The sequence below is a fragment of the Pinus tabuliformis genome, chromosome 8 (genome assembly GCF_031772625.1).
Source record: "Pinus tabuliformis cultivar Carrire ecotype Pingquan chromosome 8, CPIR1, whole genome shotgun sequence".
Lineage (NCBI taxonomy): Eukaryota > Viridiplantae > Streptophyta > Pinopsida > Pinales > Pinaceae > Pinus > Pinus tabuliformis.
Window position 1 is genome coordinate 441,221,520 of NC_142294.1, and position 18,434 is coordinate 441,239,953.

General features: G+C 37.6%; 1 protein-coding gene across 2 annotated transcripts in view; it reads right to left on the minus strand.

Moving 5' to 3' along the window:
- The window catches only part of LOC149235958 (uncharacterized), a 242,057-nt gene that overhangs the window by 66,073 nt on the left and 157,550 nt on the right, over positions 1–18,434 (minus strand). For both annotated transcript variants that reach the window (XM_089461485.1, XM_089461486.1), the window contains exon 5: positions 10,574–10,761. In XM_089461485.1, coding sequence (XP_089317611.1) covers positions 10,574–10,761 — 188 coding nt within the window. The remainder of the gene's footprint in view (positions 1–10,573; positions 10,762–18,434) is intronic.

Consider the following 18,434-nt stretch of genomic DNA (forward strand, 5'->3'; position numbering starts at 1 on the left):
GGCTTATTGTATCAAGTCAAAGAAAATTTATGTAAAGTCAAAAGTGTCATATAGACCCTCCAAGACCTTGTCATCATCCAAAGAACAAGTTGGCCTTCATGAGTGGACAAGTCGGCCTCCAAGCAGTTATTCGACCTAGAAGAGAAGCCTATATATAAGAGACATCGACCTCACTTGAAGGACATCCATTCAGCTCTCAAGAAGTTCGATCAAGGCAAGGAAGAAGACCAAAAGAAGAGCAAGATAGAGGAAAAGAAACTAGGAGAAGAAAAACGAAATTTTGGATCTGTTTTGGGCTATATCTCTTCACACGTGTGAGATCTAGGGCATCATCCTGCTGCATCTAGACCGAAATTTATAGTCACATTGGAAGGCCAAAATTAGGTATCTAAAAGAGCATTTTGCAAGCCGAATTGCTAAGGAAGAAGAAGATCCCCAAGCGAAGGAGAAAGAAGACATAATTTACCATCTTCCACCCACACGTGCGAGCTAGGGTTTCTGCAGTAGCCGAAAATTGCAAGTCAAAATTGCAGTCTTAAGTTGCAGGTTCGAAATCTTGATCAAAGGAGAAGTTGCAGTTATTATAAGGCAAGTTTGACTTGGGTTGACTTTGTGAGAAGGAAGTTCTTCAAGAAGTTTGACTTAATCAAAACATAAATGCTTGAGTCGACCCTTAGTTAGAGTGAACATATAACTTGTACAACGAATCACCACCCAATTGAATGGAGATTGAATATTATATTGGTCTTGGAGGGGTCTTTGACAAGGGGCTTAGGTCTTCGAATTCGTCAATTGAAGTTCTATAAGAAGAGAAGAATTCTTGTGAGTTTTCCTCTCAAGAGGAGAGATTTTGGCTCTAGCTTACAGCCTACATTTTGTGTCATCTTATCTCATTGATCTTTATTGTTTGGTAGTTGTTTGATGATAGAAAACACAATAATAATCACAGTAACGAAGAAGCTAATCAAGTTAAGTAAAAGGACATCACAAGCAATTATCAATATAGGAGAAATCACTTATTCTAGTTGCCCCTAGATTTCTCAACAAGATGGACTTGTCTCCTACCCAATAGGAGATGATATGACACAGATCCCGTGATCATTTTGTACATTGATAAGTTGGGCTTGGCTGCCGATGGAAGAGATCAAGAATACAGGTGGTGCTCAAGAATACATATGGTTGATGGACAAAGTGATTTATGGGCGCATGATCAAGAGGGAGTTGATAACATTCTACAATCCTCATGAAAGATAAGTACTTTCAAGAACTTATATTATTTTCTGCTCTTGTTTAGATTTATCATTCTAGACCACTGTTTATTCTTCTTGCATGAATGTTTATATGATTATTTCGCTAACTTCATGGATGAGGGTGTGATCAAGGAAAGAAGATCCTGAGGATCATCAGGATGCATAATAGTGCAGGAAGAGCAAGCTCCAAAAGGCAGTTGGTGCAGGATGTTGATCAGTGGTTGTCATTGATGTCGACCCAAGCAGCACCAGGGCTACCCCGATATTGCAAGGGCATTTTGACTTGACAACTCATATTATTTTGCATCAAATATCTTCTCGATGGATTCTACTCGTCGAGATGTTTCTGTTGATATATGGTACGCCTCCCAGTTCTTCACGGTTTGAGAGTTATTTGCGTTTGAAGTTAGTAACCCCAGTTAGTGGGCTAAAACCCTATGGGGTTGTGGCATGGCACTCATAATTGGTTGTGGTCATTGAATAGTCAATAATTAATAATATTTTTTTGCTCCTAAAATCCCTCCAATGTTCACTTGTTGAGGACCCTCTCAACTCAAGACATTCATATAAATAATGACCCTCATATCCTCCTCTTGTAGGGATTTTGTGGCTTAAAACAGGTCATCGTGGCATTTTCGCTATAACTTTTTTCTGCAAAGCTTCAAAAGCTGAAATTAAAACCCATTTGAGCCGAAATCTTGATGAACCTCGTGACCGAATTTCAGATCTTGGTTCGCTATATTTTCGGAGATATGATCTGAGAGAGTTAGGGTTTTTGCAGGCTCCCGAATTCCGTGTCAAACAGGAAATGTTGGGAAAATCGTCATAACTTTCTCTCTTAGCATTGGATTCAAATTTCATAAATAATCACAGAAAGAGGACGGACTTTAGTTTGTTGAGTAGCGTTTTCAAGACCTAAAGTCTCAACAGTGACACGTGGCACTTCGTACAAGTTCGCTCTACAAAAACCAGTCTATAATCAGGTCATCGTGGGAGATTGGAAATAACTCTTTCTTGAAGAATCTAATCTTGATTAGACCTGTGGGGTTGGAAAGAGGACTCAAAGGGCTACCACAAGATGAAATTTCAGCCTTGGAGAGCTGAAATTACATAGATACAACAGATTCAATATCGAGCTCCTAGAAGGAAAGAAAAAACATGCATTCAAGGATCACTGCAGTAAGGACCACACATCAACAGTCAAGGGTAAGTCTCCTACAGCAAGGTATATATGATTAGTGTTTACATTTGAATTTTGAGTATCATCTCTAACATACGTTTTTGCAGGACAACGTAAGTATATACAGTGTCTCGGTTATATCTTTATGTCTCTATGTGTAACAATTAGTTTTTGGGATATCCTATTCTTGATACTACAAATTTTATGCTACATATTCTTGATGTTGCACCAAGTTTGCTAAATCTATATGATGTTGTAAGTTCATGTTACTTGTCTTGTCATAGTCGATGGAATGGTCTCTATTGTTGTATTTAGAACTTGGTCCATCACAAGTCTAGGGTTTGTCATCAGTTTTTATTGTATATATCTTTAGGTCAGTTTTGGATATAGTCTTGCATAGAGTCCAGGCCTATATCAAGAGTGGGAATCTTTTTCTACTGCTGCAACAAGTCAACAACAAAAGTGACAAGCACACTTCAGGTATGCATTGTAATTTGTATTTGTATTTATTCATTATTATGCACTTACATGTGTTTTGTAGGCAGAGGTAAGTTGAAAGGTATTTTGCTTTGTTTTGGGATTGGTTTCGCCGAGCAAATTTTGCATACAAGTAGAAGAAGATTCAAGTAAAACTTCAAGCAAGAATTCAAGAGCTGAAGTATCAAATCAAAGGAGGCATTGCAACGGGACATCCTTTGAAGACATGACAACCATCTGCTTATTGTGAAGAAGTATCAAGGCCAAGAGTCAGTGGGACATCCTTTGAAGGCATAACAGCCATCTGCATATTGTGAAGAAGTGTCATGGCTAAGAGTCATCCTTGTAAAGTTGTAAAAGAGCCATTTGTAAAAGTGTCATGATTGGAAGTCATTATTGTAAAAGAATCAATCTGCCTAGAGTCGAAAAGGCATTGTTGGGAGGTATAGGGTACTCTTTTCCTTTAGCAAATGAAAGTAGACAGGGCAGTCAAACATCCTTAAGTTCCCAATTTGTTCTGGGTTATATGGTACGGTGGTCTCTTTCTTGATTCCAGCTTCCTTGCAGAAGTCTTTAGCTCTTGTCCACTTAATTTCCACTCAAGTCATGGGATGTCTCGACTTCTTCCTTAATCTCGATACAAAGGACTTGGTTCTCACATTCATCAAATGTACCTATTGATCCCAGAACAAGAGCAAGAGAAATAGTAACAAAGTAAATAAACATAATGAAAGTATACTTGGTGATGAGGCAGGTCTTTCTTTCTTTTTTAGATGTGAGAGTGGCTCCTTCATTATCCTTGCACCAACTTCCTCTTGGAGTTTACTCTTCCTGCACTATTTTGCACCCTGATGATCTTCAGGATCTGCTTTTCTTGATCGCATCCTCATCAAGAAGTTAGTGAAAGAATCATTCAAATACTCATGCAAGAAGAATAACCAATGATCTATAAAGATAAATCTAAACAAGAGCAGTGACACAAAGAAACAACATAAGACTTGAAAATACTTATTTTTTAATGGGGATTGAAGGAAGTTGTTAGCTCCCTCTTGATCTGGCCTCTATAAGTTACCACTATCCATCAATCATATGTCATTGGCAGAAGAAATGCATCTTCTTGAACACCACTTGGCAAACTCCATCATAATCCACTCTAATCTCAGGCATTTTGGAAACCATCTTTCTCACATGAGGTAATGCTTTATAGTGAAGATGAGTGAACTTTCGGTGCCACAGTTTATATTGATGATTACTTATCATGAATCAATGCATTGATAAGTCTTCCATTGATTTTATAAAGATCTTCAAATCTTGATCCCAGAGTGAAGACATGTAATAATAATTATACATATTGACTTCATTGTTTGCAATGATATTAGTTATAATCCATCTTTGATCATTGCAAAAAAGGTTAGTTTAGAAAACTATCATTCCATATTTTGCAAAAGTCATGATTCTTACCTACAACCACTATTGTTAGTAAACTCTAATATCAAAATTACCAAAACCCATAAGATTATGACATTTCTCATATAATGTGAGAGAGTAAAAACCCCCCTATCTTCAACATTCAATTTCTATCAGTTATTCTTTCATAACCTTCTATGCATTATACTTCTTTTCAAGACAACACTGCTTTTTTGCACATGCATAAACAAAAGTAAAACCAGTCTTTACTTTTGCATTCATCAACAAGCACCAAATCCACATCTATTAAACACATGCAACATCTTAATTACTATCAGCGAAATTACTATTATATCTTGGGTTCCATGAAATCTTGGAAGAACGGTAGCAGTAAAATCTCAACAATAAAATTCAACAGAAAATGGGTTGCAAATAGAGTGGAAAGCACTTGATATTTCAGCAGAAAATGGGTTGTAAATAGAGTGGACAGCAAGAGATATTTTAACAGAAAATGGGTTGCAAATAGAGTGGACAACAAGAGATAGTTTATCAGAAAATGGGTTACAAATGGAGCGGAAAGCAAGAGATATTTCAACAAAAAGAGAGTTGAAAATGGAGTGGACAACAAGAGATATTCCAACAGAAAGAGGGCTAAAAATGGAGTGGATAGCAAGAGATATTTCAGCAGATAGAAAGTTGCAAATGGAGCTTATCTTCACCAAAGCTCTGATACAATGTTGAAATTATGATGTTCTATGTTGTAACAATCACTAGATTTCAAGTAACATCTAAAATTCTACTTTCTCCATATGAAATCCAATGAGGTCAAAACCACTCTCAAACATCCAAAGTCATTTCATGGTAATATTAAAAAATTTAAGTAAAAGGATGAAAATGAAAGATAATCCTTTTATTTTAAGAATTTAACATTACCATGAATTGCATATCAATACTAGGGACATTAGCTTGAATATTAGGCTGCCCTACTCAAGAACTCTTGTTTCCTTGAAAAAAATTGTGTTTGGAACATCTTTGTAACAAAAATTTTGTGAAAAAACTAGGGAACAATATTTTTTGCGGGAGCGCGCCCCGGGAGCGACTCGAAAGGGGGGAGCCGCTCCCCCGCAACCCTAGTACATAGTACAATGAGAGATCAAGGGAATGAGCAAATTCATTCAAATTTGAACAAGTTGTAACATGAAGATCACTGGTAGCAGTAGCAAATGCACACATTGAATCAACCTTCCCTTCAACTGAATCAACACTGAAACACTGAAGCACTGAATCAACCTTGGCTCACCAAGTTCTACTCTTACTCTCCAAGTCTCTCTCTCACAATCTTCAATTCTCTCCAACTCTCTCTCAAGTTCGAATTCTTCTTTCAAAACGCACGAGTAGTGAGGGGAGAAAGAATGAGGCACATATATATAGGAGGGACAAATCCATGCCATAGAGGAGTAACTCACGTGCCTTGAGGAGTGTAACTCATGCCCATTTGGGAAATGTAACTCATGCTATTAAGGAGGTATGTATGCCTTTGTAACTTATGCTTTTAAGAGAGAGTGTAACATATGCATTAAGGAGTGTGTAAGAGGAATCTTGTATGACATGATTTTATTGAGCGTAAGAGAATGTAAGAGAATGTAGGAGAATATTTTATGACATGCTTTAACGAGTGTAAGAGCATTAATGAGAGTGTAAGAGGAGTATGCCATGCCAATAATGCGAGTGTAAGGGAACACTATTGAGAGCCATGATTGAGTGACTTGAAATTTTTTTTTATAATAATATAATAGTATCATAAGAATAATAATATTGATGATTAAGTCGAAATTGAACTATTAGGATTGATTCATGATCAGAAGGGATTTTCTATCAACAATATTTGATTACCAATTGATGCAAGGTGATTTACAATTTTTGAAAAGTCATACTTGAGACATTCTAGTTTTAGAAATTCTATTTTTATACTTTCTATTTTTAGAAATTCATCCCTACGCTGCCAAATTTTCAACAGCCCCAACCACAGTAGAAGCAAGGGAAGAGATCAAGATGAGTTTGGAAGAGCTACTACACCTAGAAGCTATGTTGATGCTCTCAAGGGATCCGTACACAATACAAGCAGTAGTGTAATCAAAGACAAGGATCAGCAAAGAAGCGAATCTTCTACAAAGCAGAACAACTTCAAAAGAACTACTTATCAAGACAATCCTTCACAGCCAAGTATCAAACTATATTTCTTGGTCATTGCTTTTCATGTACAAACTTTGGACATAAAGCAAGGGAATGTAGAGCCAATAACAGGGATAATTTTAGAGGCCCTTATCAGACCTCAAGAAACAAAATTGCAGGGAATCATATGAGAAGTCCTAATGGCTATAGCAACAAAAATCATAATTCATTCGCTCCCTTATTCAAGTATAGTACGGAATGCTACAAATGCCACAATTTTAGGCATATATCATGTAACTACAGAAGCAACATGAGATGGTAAGGTTCAAATAAACTACCCTTTACAACCACTATGTAGCAAAGTTGCAAGAGCTATTTGCAAAGTTGAATGAAAAAACAATTGCACAATGAAAAGAGTTATCATCTCATCAACAAATTTTATGGTGATGTTTTGTTAAGCTGATGTTATTGTTGTTTTTCCATGGTACTGGAATCTAGGTTAGGGTCTTAGAATCACTGACACTACCAATCCAAATACCACAACAAACTACTATGCACAGCGAAATATAAATAGCAGTAAATTAATCAGTGCAAAATATAGACAACTTTTTACAATTTTAAACAACCCAACTTTGTTATATTAACAAATTGTAATACAACTGTCTAGGGCTCCCATACCAGGGATAATGGCCCTCATACATTCACTGATACAAGAATACAACTGGGACTTGGTGTTAACAACTATGACAACCAAATTGTCTGAACAAGATACACTGGCTGTCTGGCCGATGTAGCGCACTCTCTCAGCTCCTCTTGGTCGTATCCTGAACACACCTGCCCAGTCCTTTGGCTCCCAATCTACAACAACACCAACCTGCCTCTATCAATGAACCAACTCCTTTAGGTCACTAAACACGGCTCCAATCTGCCCTCTAGCTGACCATTTGTCCATCAATGCATCAACACATAGGGTCTTCTTGCGAGTTGTTCACAACTCCATTTGTGAACAACTCTAAACTGCCCATTGTTGCTCCTCAACTCCTTTGGGACTTCTTTCCCACTAGTTGCTCCTTAGTCCTTCAAGGACACAACTCTTAGGGACTTCTTCCCACTAGTGCCTTCTTGTGTTGCTCGATGAAGACACACTTAGGGCATGGAGGGCTTCCCACTTTCGTTGTAGATGTTCTTCTCTCACAAGCAATCTAGGGCTAGTCAAACAGCTCCCTTGACCTCCTTTCGTCCTTCAAAGATCAGTCCTGATCTTCTTCAATTCTGCCTCTTCTAACAGTCATCTTAGTCCTTCAAGAGGTTGTACTTAGGGCTTGGAGCAAGCCACTATATCCCTCCCAAATCTTCTCTTTTGGCTGCTCCAAACTCTGTCCTAAACTAGGACCTCATCAACAAAACAACTCGAGAATACCAAACACATACCTTTATCCTCACTTTTGTGCTAGTGTACACTGCTATAGCTTTGGCTGCCTGGTTAGGGCTTCTAATAGTCCCTGTTAGCCTTCTCCAAACGCTCCCAAAGCCCTCCTACAGTTGTGGCCTTCCTTCTTTAACAAATTGCTCCCATATGTTGTCTCTAGGACTAGTCTGCTCTTTGCTTTAAGCCTTTCGATCCCTCCAAATAGCCACTACAGACCTCAGCCCCTTTTACAATCTATTACAGGGAATGTGGCCTGTATAAACAAGGAAGGTCACCTCAAAAACTTGCACAAACAATCTAGATCTATCCTCAAATACTCGACCTTATGCATCATCCTCGAATCTGCCCAACAGTGATGAGAATTTTCCCTAAACGTCTCCTTCTCCTCTTCGCTAAAGCTCCAAGGTCTACAACCCTATTTCAGAGGTATGCCCCTTATGTTTGTTGCACTTTGATGGTGAGGAATGAGGTTCCTCCTCTCCTCCTTTTATACCTTCTTTAGGGTAGATGACTAGCCCTTTCAAGAGGGTCCTTTAACTAAGGGCGACTTGAATCTTCTAGTCTTTTTACCCACATAAACATTCAAAAATTAATATCTCCACTTTGACAAGGGATCCCATGGTGCTACAAGAAGCTCCTTGCTCCTTTAAGGATGCCCTTTCATCTCCATGTGCCAACTCATCAATTCTCCTCATGGTTTTGGCCCCACACCTTTGGGTACAAAACCCCAAGCTTGGGTTCTTAGCCCACAAGTGACCTTATGAAGCCAATTCCTCCACAACCCTCTAGCCTAGGGTTTGGAGTACCTCCCAAGCTACAAATATCAACAGTTATGTGATAGTAATCAGGCAAGGTAGCCATGGGACAAGGTGGTTGGCAAGCTAGCAGAGGGACGAGGTAGTGAAAAGAAGCAATGAGACAGTGGCTATATTTATCACCTAACATTTTGACAAGGCAGATCTACCATATGGGCTTGAAAAACAATTAGGTTAAGATCAAAAACATTTTTCAACAATATCATTTGTATGTATCACTTTATTGAAACTTAAAACTCAATTTTACCTAAGATTTTCAATGAAATGTATACATTGGGAGGAGTGAATCTAGCAATAAGGCCTCAAACTTATTGCTCCATGAAAATTGAGAGAACAGATTTATTTATTTATTATTATTATTATGATTGAGTTTCCTATGTCACCCATGATAGGTTGGCAAAAAAATATATGGCCAAACTCAAACTAATGTTGGGTCAACAATCAATTGACCGCTATAGTCCAACCTCCAACAAGGATGAAAAAAAGAGAGGAAAAAAAATCGTCATAAAGATATCATAGTGAAGGAGAAAAATTCATCATAAAGATATCTCCATTGATTGGATTCCCCCATTTAAGTACTCCTTAGACACCCCTCCTTGTCTTCTTCCCTCGAAGGTTGTGATTAAGAAAGTGGTCAAAGATGATATTTAGCAATAGTATATCTAGGTTACTTGGCCTTGCCCCCCACAACCTCTTGGCGCCAAAATGTCCTTCTATGTCAAGCATTTCCTATGGATTGTCAATAGCACCATCAATGGTTCTAACTATCTCCAACATCACTAGTGACACATCCTAATGGTCCCCTTAACTAGATGAGGATCTCCTCGCACACGCTGCAAGGTGAGAAAAACAACCATATTCCTTGTGAAGAGAGGGTTGTTGTATTTTCTCTCTCCAAAAGGTGGAAAATGAAAAGCACTTCATATTCTGATGTCCTATCTATTATGAGATCCGAGGGAGATACCAATGTTTGTATAGAAAATATCAAGGCTCCCTATCCACCTTCTCCCAATATCCAAATCGAAGATGCATATCCCTCTCCCTCTGAGAGACTATCAACTTCATACGTAGAGCTTTGTGGGAGACCCCTAGGGCCACCAAGTTGATCACCTCCTTCTTTTAGCCAATCTCAAATGTAGGTACTACTAAATTCCCTTTAGAAGTTGACATTCCACACACTGACAGAAAGAAGTTAGTTAGAAAGGGTTATTCCTAGCATACTATGACTAGACTACCACATTGTCCTTCTAAGTACCATCCACCTATTTTTTTCTAACATCGAGGACTATCTACTTCCCTTCATGTATATCCTAGAATAGGGATATTGGCACACCTTACCAACCTTCATCGACCTTGGATGTTAGGGGAGTTTCTACGTAAGGAACCCTACCTCCTCCAAGCAGTCTCCAACCAAAGCATCCAATCCTTCTACTTTTGCTTCAAGCATTGGTACATGCATGTGACAACATTGATCTCTTGTCTTGGTTTCCATTTTTGATGTTCATATTCCCTTGAAGCCAATTTCTACATGTGCTTGTGTCTTATAGTGTAGGTTTACCCATCATCGGGTTTACTCCATCTCGTTATGTATACAGTGGTCACTTTCATATTGTTTTAGTGTCTTAGTGTTCAGCCATTTTCATTTCATCAGGTTCTTCCTGTCCTAGTTCTTTTTTATTCTGTTGGATGTAATTACAAGTACCATTGACCTGCTTTGGTCATCTGTGGACATTAATATAATTTTTTTCTTGCTTCTTTATAATTTGAAATTTCTCTTCATAATTTGCATTCTAAGGAATGGTTGTATTTCTGTTTGATCAATTAAGAATTTGCACTGACTTACCTAAGAAAGTTTCCCATGCTCCAAAGAAAGCCTGCAAGAAAAGCTGGTCCCGCTGCTCCAGGGAGATATAAAGAAGGCATGGACCTTCCATGAAAGGCTAAAGCAGTCATATAAATGCCAAGAAGAATTATCGTCATAGTCATGGCCCCTATCCCAAAGGATACCAAGTATTCCACTCCAACAACATCCTGCATAAGCAAACAAACCCATAAGCTCTAAATTCAGTGAGATTTTCAAATCATTAGAAATTCCAAGGAGCCACTGAACTTCTTATTCATACAATTCTACATAAGAAGATAAAAGAATACAAACAAATAGCCATAAAAAATACACAATTATATATATAGATAACAAGCAGCATGAACCATATGAGCAAGAAAACTAAAATGTGAAGAGTAGCAGCTCATCCAGGTACAAAAGCTCCTTGCCACTTCTTCAAAACAGTGGGAGACTATGTAAATACTTTGAGATGATATAGACTCCAAGGACGTTCAGTGCTAGCACCACAAATGAAGGTTAAAAGTTTTAGATCACAAAAAGTAAAGCTATGAAGAAAGATACATAAGCTACCCAAATTAATACCATCTCCATTTGCATGGATTCGTATTAGGTAGTTCTGCACTTCATTTCTTTACATTATTTTATGACCTTCATTATTGACTCGATATTACACATGAGCCAGGAAATATTTGGCTATTTCTAGATTGCTTCAAAGAAATCTCAATAAAAAAATAAAATAAAAAATAACATAAAATAAAAAGCTCTCACCATCTCTTCCCTTGTAGTAAAAGCTTAAATGCATGTCAACACAACATGGTGACTGCAAAAGTCTGGCCAAACATATTAGTGACTTTACTGAAGTCAAATATGCTGATACCAACTTTTCAATCATGCATATGCCTCTCCTTAGCTGAATTTTGTCTAAGAAAAATGACAAACTCTGAAGTGGAAATTATTTTTCTATGGAAAGATCTCTCCTTGGAATGGCAGCCTTGTTAAGCATATTCCAACCAAAAAAGTATTGATGAATAGTCAAGATTTTGATACAAATGGTTAATATAGAGATTTTCTCACATCTCTCAGCATAAATAACTCAAAGATGTCATACTTTGACATATCCACAATTTTTGTATTTCCTACCATTAAAGACAACAAGCATTAAATAGTGTATTTATATTTTAGTGGAACGTTTAATTGGGCATCAACAGTTTCACTTGTTTTAATAGCCTCTGTTACTGCTTGAAACTTTTGAGGTGCAAATTTGGAGAACGTTGTTGAGATGAGCCTAAAGGCACCTTGTCATGGTGAGAGCCCACTCCATTAGCACTATGGGGAACTATATGACTTTTATCGAGGAGTTCTCAAGCAAAAAGGAGGATGAGGAAACCTGGAAGGATAAATTTGGGCATTGTACTTGATGATGACGAGGTCATCCCTAGAAAGAGGGGCTCAAAGTGAAAGAAAAGTCAATTAGGAAGGAGTATGAGTTAAAACTTAAAAGTCAATGAAGAAATACATCATTGATGAGGAGCACTCTTGTGGAGAGAGGAAAAGGTGCACCCTAACCTTAGAAGCTTCCACATAGTTCTTGGTTTGATTTGTAAACCCATAAAGGGCCTTCATAGAGGAGCACCCTAATTCAGGATTATACAAGGAAGAAGAATATACATACTAAGAAGTGCATGGATCAAAGAGGGGTGAAAGAAGTGACGAGAAGTTTCAACAGTGTAGTTAGATATCTAGCTGGAGCAAGGAAGTTTACAGGTATCTTCTATGACAGGTTCATCATTTTGTTATATTTTTTCGTTGTTGGATTTGATCACAAAAGTTAACTTCGTATATTTGCAGTAATCATCTTTAGAATATAGGAAATTCTGCTCCAAGAAGAAGGAATAAGATTGAGGTGAAACCCGCCTTGTGACTTGTTGTTTATCATTGTTCAATACTTGGCTTTCTGCATTTCTACGTTGTGAGAGGCTGCTGCTATCTTTTTGATGTTCATGGTTGCCCATCATTACTGCTGATTTGTAATTTTAAGAAGTGCACCTTTCAAAGGGCCCTCTAATTTCTGCATATTGAAGAAGTAAATGTGACTGATTAGAGCATGTTAATAATGTTGGAAAATGTAACTAGGTTCGGTCTTCAATAAATATATTTGAGTCATCATGTAATGTACTTGTCAAAAGAACAAAGAAAAGAATTTTTATTATTATTAGTATGACTTATTAAAGCATGGGTTTCATGCTTGGGCATAATGTTTTAGGTCAAAGTCCTCATCGAGGACTCTTAGGATTTATTTTGAGTTAATAGAGTCATTGTACTTTTAAAGAGGCCCTTCTTGGACTTGTGAATCATGTAAAAAGATTAAGTATTGAGTCAAATATGAATTATGTTGCCTCCACACCAAGTCAGCCTTAAGATGATCATGTCGGCCTCACCAAAGGACTATAAATGAAGCAGTTCAAATTCCATATGAAATGCATACTCACAACAAGCTAGTTCAATATCTCTTGAAGCTGGGTAAAAATGCGAAGTAGAGGAAAGAAGGAAAAAGGAGTGTGAGTTTCGTCTAAGAGAAGGAAGGAAGGAAAATCGAAACTTTGACGCATCTATCTCTCTCTCGTGCCCTGGTTGGGAAGATTGAAGTTCTCTACTTGACATCGTAGCTAGTTGTTGCATGTTGTTGTTGCCATAGGTCGAAGCTGCTTTTGTTGGATGCTGCTACTTCAAGAAGATGTATTGGGCCAAGATAGAAATTTCTAAGTGAGGATCGAAATCTTTTAATGAAGATCGAAGTCTCTAGGGAAAGGTCGAAGTGTTGGGTCGAAGAAAGTGTTGCTACTGCTGCTGCTGCTACCAGGTCAAGTAGGATCATCTGCAAAGGAAGAAGAAGGCTGACTTGGTGTGGAGGAAAGTTTGTGTCAAGGTCTAGAGTCTTGGAATATCTCAGGAAAACTATTGAAGGAAGAATTACTAATTGGGTTTTCCCCTAGAGAGGGGTTTTTCCCTGGCTGTGAGCATATATCTGGTGTCCATTGATTTATGTGCTAGTGCTTTGGTAATTGCTTGATGAAATAAAAGAAAGAAGACATAAAGGAATCTAATAAGAAATCAAGAACATCACAAGTAATTATCAAGTAGAAGAAAATATTTCTGCCTTTCTGATTTTCTAACATGGTTTCAAAGCTTTGGTAAAGAAAGAAGATAAACGCAGTGTCAAACACTTGATTAAGAAATCATTCAAAAGGATTATTTCAAGGAATAACTCTGTTGTATTCAAGAAATATATCTAACACAATCAAGGGAGAGAATAAACTCGAAGGAGCCTCAAACTACAGATCTTGGAAGAAGAGGATTGACCTCATCCTTGAAAAGAACAAGGTACTAGACTTGGTGAAAGGAAAAGTAAAGAAGCCTACAAAAGAATCCAATGATGTTGATAAAGCAAAGTTCAGAGATTTGGAATTAGTGGCCATGAACCTAATGGTAGAAGGAATAAAGGACAATCTTGTCCCATTCATAGCCAACATTGACCATGCTTAAGAAATGTATGAGGCCTTGTCAAAGTTATTCACTATTAAGAACATTGGTCAAGTAGCAAGCCTGAAGAATGAACTAAGGACCACAAAGATGACTAAAGAAGATACAGTGGCCTTCATCTTTGTGAAGATAGCAAGAATCAAAGATGACCTTTTGGCCATAGATGAAATTGTTCCAGACAAAGAACTTGTGATCACTGCTATACTAGGATTGCCACCTACTTGGGGTGCATTTGCTACAGGACTCAACAGTTGGAAGGAAGCTCCCACTTTTGAAGAACTATGGACCGCTTGCAGTCAAGAAGAATTAAGAATTGAATTAGTGGCCATGAACCTAATGGTAGAAGGAATAAAGGACAATATTGTCCCATTCATAGCCAACGTTGACCATGCTCAAGAAATGTAGGAGGCCTTGTCAGAGTTATTCACTATTAAGAACATTGGTCAAGTAGCAAGCCTGAAGAATGAACAAAAGACCACAAAGATGACTAAGAAGATACAGTGGCCTTCATCTTTGTGAAGATATCAAGAATCATAGATGACCTTTTGGCCATAGATGAAATTGTTCCAGACAAAGAACTTGTGATCACTGCTATAGTAGGATTGCCACCTACTTGGGGTGCATTTGCTACAAGACTCAACAGTTGGAAGGAAGCTCCCACTTTTGAAGAACTATGGACTGCTTGCAGTCAAGAAGAATTAAGAATTTCATTAGTTGCCAACCCTGAAGGAGTGTCAAATGCCTATGTTGCTCAACACAGAGGAAACTTCAAGAAAGGACCAAAGAGGAAGGTTGACATGTCCAAAGTAGAATGCTATCAATGTCATAAGAAGGGTCACTACAAGAGTGATTGTTCTGACAATCCAAGAAACAAGAAAAGAGAAAAAGACCAAGCCAACGTTGTTGAAGAAGAAGTCCTAAAGAAAGCCAAACCTGAAGAATCTGATATAAGGGACTTACACTACAGGGTCATTTTCTTCTAGTCTTAGATATTATATTTTTTGTTTTTTATGTTTAGAATTTATAGGTTTTATGTTGGGTCCCTATAATACTAGTGATTTCCCCATTACTATTGTAGTTGTATCCCTTATTAATATTGTTGTGCCCCTATTGTCCCCATATTGTTATTACTGTGCCCCATAGAATCCCTCTATTGTTATTTTTGTGGCTTTATATTATTATTGTTAGGTCGGTTGAGTTATATTGTGACTCCTTAGACTCCTATATATAGAAATGAGGTTTTGTCATTTGAATCATCCAAGAATTGTTCATTTATGTAATGTAAAAGAGGTTGCCCCCTCGAAGAGGCTAAATTCTAAGGCATTGATCTATCTTTTCTATCTTTTCTTGAACTGGTTTCATAACATTGGTGTCAGAGCTTTGGATTCTAGGGTTTCGCTGCTCCAAACAGGTCATCGTGGCATTTTCGCTATAACTTTTTTTCTGTGATGTTTCAGAAGTTTAAAAAAAACCATTTGAGAAGAAATCACGCTGAATCTCGGGTCCGAAGTTCAGAGCTTTTCATGCTATATTTGCGGAGATATGATCTGAGGAAGTTGGTCTTTTTGCAAATTCCTTAATTACATTCCAAACAGGTGACCTGGGGAAAATCGTCATAAATTTCTCTCTAAGCATCAGATTGAAATTTCATAAGAAGGTACAAAAAGAGGATGGACTGTAGTTTCTTGTATATATTTTTCAGAGCCAAAGGTCGAAACAGTGACTTGTGGCACGTCGTACAAGTTCGCTCTACTGAACTAGTTTATAATCAGGTCACTGTGGGAGATTTTGCATAATTCTTCCTTGGAGAATCCAATTTGGATCACACTAGTCGCATTGGAAAGAGGACACAGAGGGCTACTGCAGGTCGTAATTTCAGAACTGGATGATCCGAAAGTACAGAGATACATCAGAGGCAATTTCGAGCTCCTACAAAGTGAAAAAAAGGTGTAGATTTTTTTAAATTTTTGCTTAAGCTTGGTTTGAAAATTTATTTTGAAAGAATTCAAAGGGCATAGTAGAGCATTATTATCGGTAACTGATGCCCTGAGAAAAGAAAATGCAAACACCTAGTAAGCAACCTGAAAGCTCTAGCATGACTCATGAAGAAGAGGAGGAAATGCTACATGATATATCAAAATTACAAGACCAAATGCAACAAATGTCACTCTCACAAAAACTAATAGAAGCTAAGATAAAGGGTGTGGAAACTAAGATGGACGATTTGAAGATAGATTTGAAAACAGATTTGAAGAGAAACATGGTAGATTTGAAAACAGATTTGACAAATTTTCTACAAGAAATACTTACTAATGGTGAAAAGGTAGTAAAGGAAACTCATGGTGCGAACAAAAGAAATGTTAATCATGATTTCATAAACTCTAATGTGGGATCGAAGACCCACCATATTCCAAAAATCGATATGAGGAAGTTTGATGGCAAGGATCCCGCAACATGGATATTATAGATGGAGCAATTTTCCGATCTCAATAATGTGCAAAACACACAAAAGGTACATATTGCAACTTTATATTTGGAACCAAATCAGTTTGTATGGTATCAATGGCTTTGCTCTCATAAACAAATTATCACTTGGGCAATTTTTACAAAAGAATTGACAGCACATTATGAGGATACAAAAAGCAACACTTTTTTTAGCCAATTGATAAGTCTCAAACAAAAGGGTTCAATAATGGAGCACATTGAGGAGTTCCAAAATTGAACATAAGGGTAAAAAATATTCCAGAGGAGCATAGGATTGATGTGTTCATAGGGACTTAATATCCAACATGATGTTCGCCTTTGGGAACCTGATTCATTAGAGAAGGCATTCAGGTTAGCAAGAAAAATGGAAAGCAAAATTATGGCAACCAGGAAGCATACCACTCACAACTATAAAGATGGAAGTGTTGTTGCCCCTAGTCTTCCACAACAATTAGAAGAAAAAAGAGCAAAAGGGCTTTGTTACAGTTGTGATAGCAAATACACTAAAGGTCATAAGTGTGCTGAGAAGAAATTATTCTACATAGATTGTGAAGAAGAAGAAGAAAAGGAGCAAGAAAGGTCAAAAGAAGAGGATATACTCCAGGAACAAAGCCTAGATAAAGAAGAAATGAATCCGACCATATCTTGTAATGCATTGGCGGGAATTACCACTCCTCAAACCATCAAGATAGAAGGACAAATCAAGAAGAAAAAGGTAATAGTGTTGATTGATTCAGGAAGTACCCACAATTTTATTCATTGTAAGGTAGCAAAAGAATTGAATTGCTTCTTATATCCAGCACCAAAGTGTCAAGTGATGGTTGCAAATGGAGGAACAATAAATTGCTCTGGAAAGTGCCATAATATCAAGCTATCCATGGGAGAATATGTATTGACTAGCCCAATGCTTTCCATTCCAATGGGAGGTGCTGATGTTGTACTAGGAGTCCAATGGCTACAATCCTTGGGTACAATAGCTTTTAATTTTCAAGAACTTTTCATGAAATTTTCTATGGAAGGAAAGGAAGTTGAATTAAGGGGTATTGCAGGGAAACCGGGAAAGATAATCAGCTCTAACGGTATGACAAAGCTTCTAAAAAAGGAACAAAGAGGTGTAATTGCACAATTATGTTCGCTAGATGTTTCCACATTGGAATCATCTATTTCTCCAGATCTCCAAAAAGTCTTGGACAATCATTCCAAGGTATTTGAGACTCCCAAAGGTCTCCCACCTATTCGTGATCATGATCATGCTATTCATCTAATTCCAGGAAGTGTTCCTCCAAACATCAGGCCGTACAGATATCCCTATGCCCAAAAGAGTGAAATTGAACGTATGGTTGTCGAAATGCTAGAGGCTGGTATAATTCAACCGAGTCAAAGTTCTTCTCTGCTCCAGTAGTATTGGTGCACAAGAAGGATGGATCATGGCGCATGTGTCCGAATTATAGGGAGCTCAACAAGCTCACTATTAAAGATAAGTTTCCCATTCCTGTCATTGATGAATTACTGGATGAATTGCATGGATCAATTTACTTCACCAAGTTGGATCTTCGTTCAGGATATCATCAAATCAGAATGAAGGCTGAAGACATTCCGAAAACAACATTTAGAACTCATGAGGGTCATTATGAATTTTTGGTCATGCCTTTTGGCCTTACCAATGCACCTTCAACATTTCAAGGTTTGATGAATTCCATTTTCAAACCATTCCTTAGAAAATTTGTGTTAGTATTTTTTGATGATATACTAATCTACAGCAAGTCTTGGAAGGATCATGTTGAACATGTTGACAGGGTGCTACAACTATTGGAGGAGAAACAATTATATGCAAAAA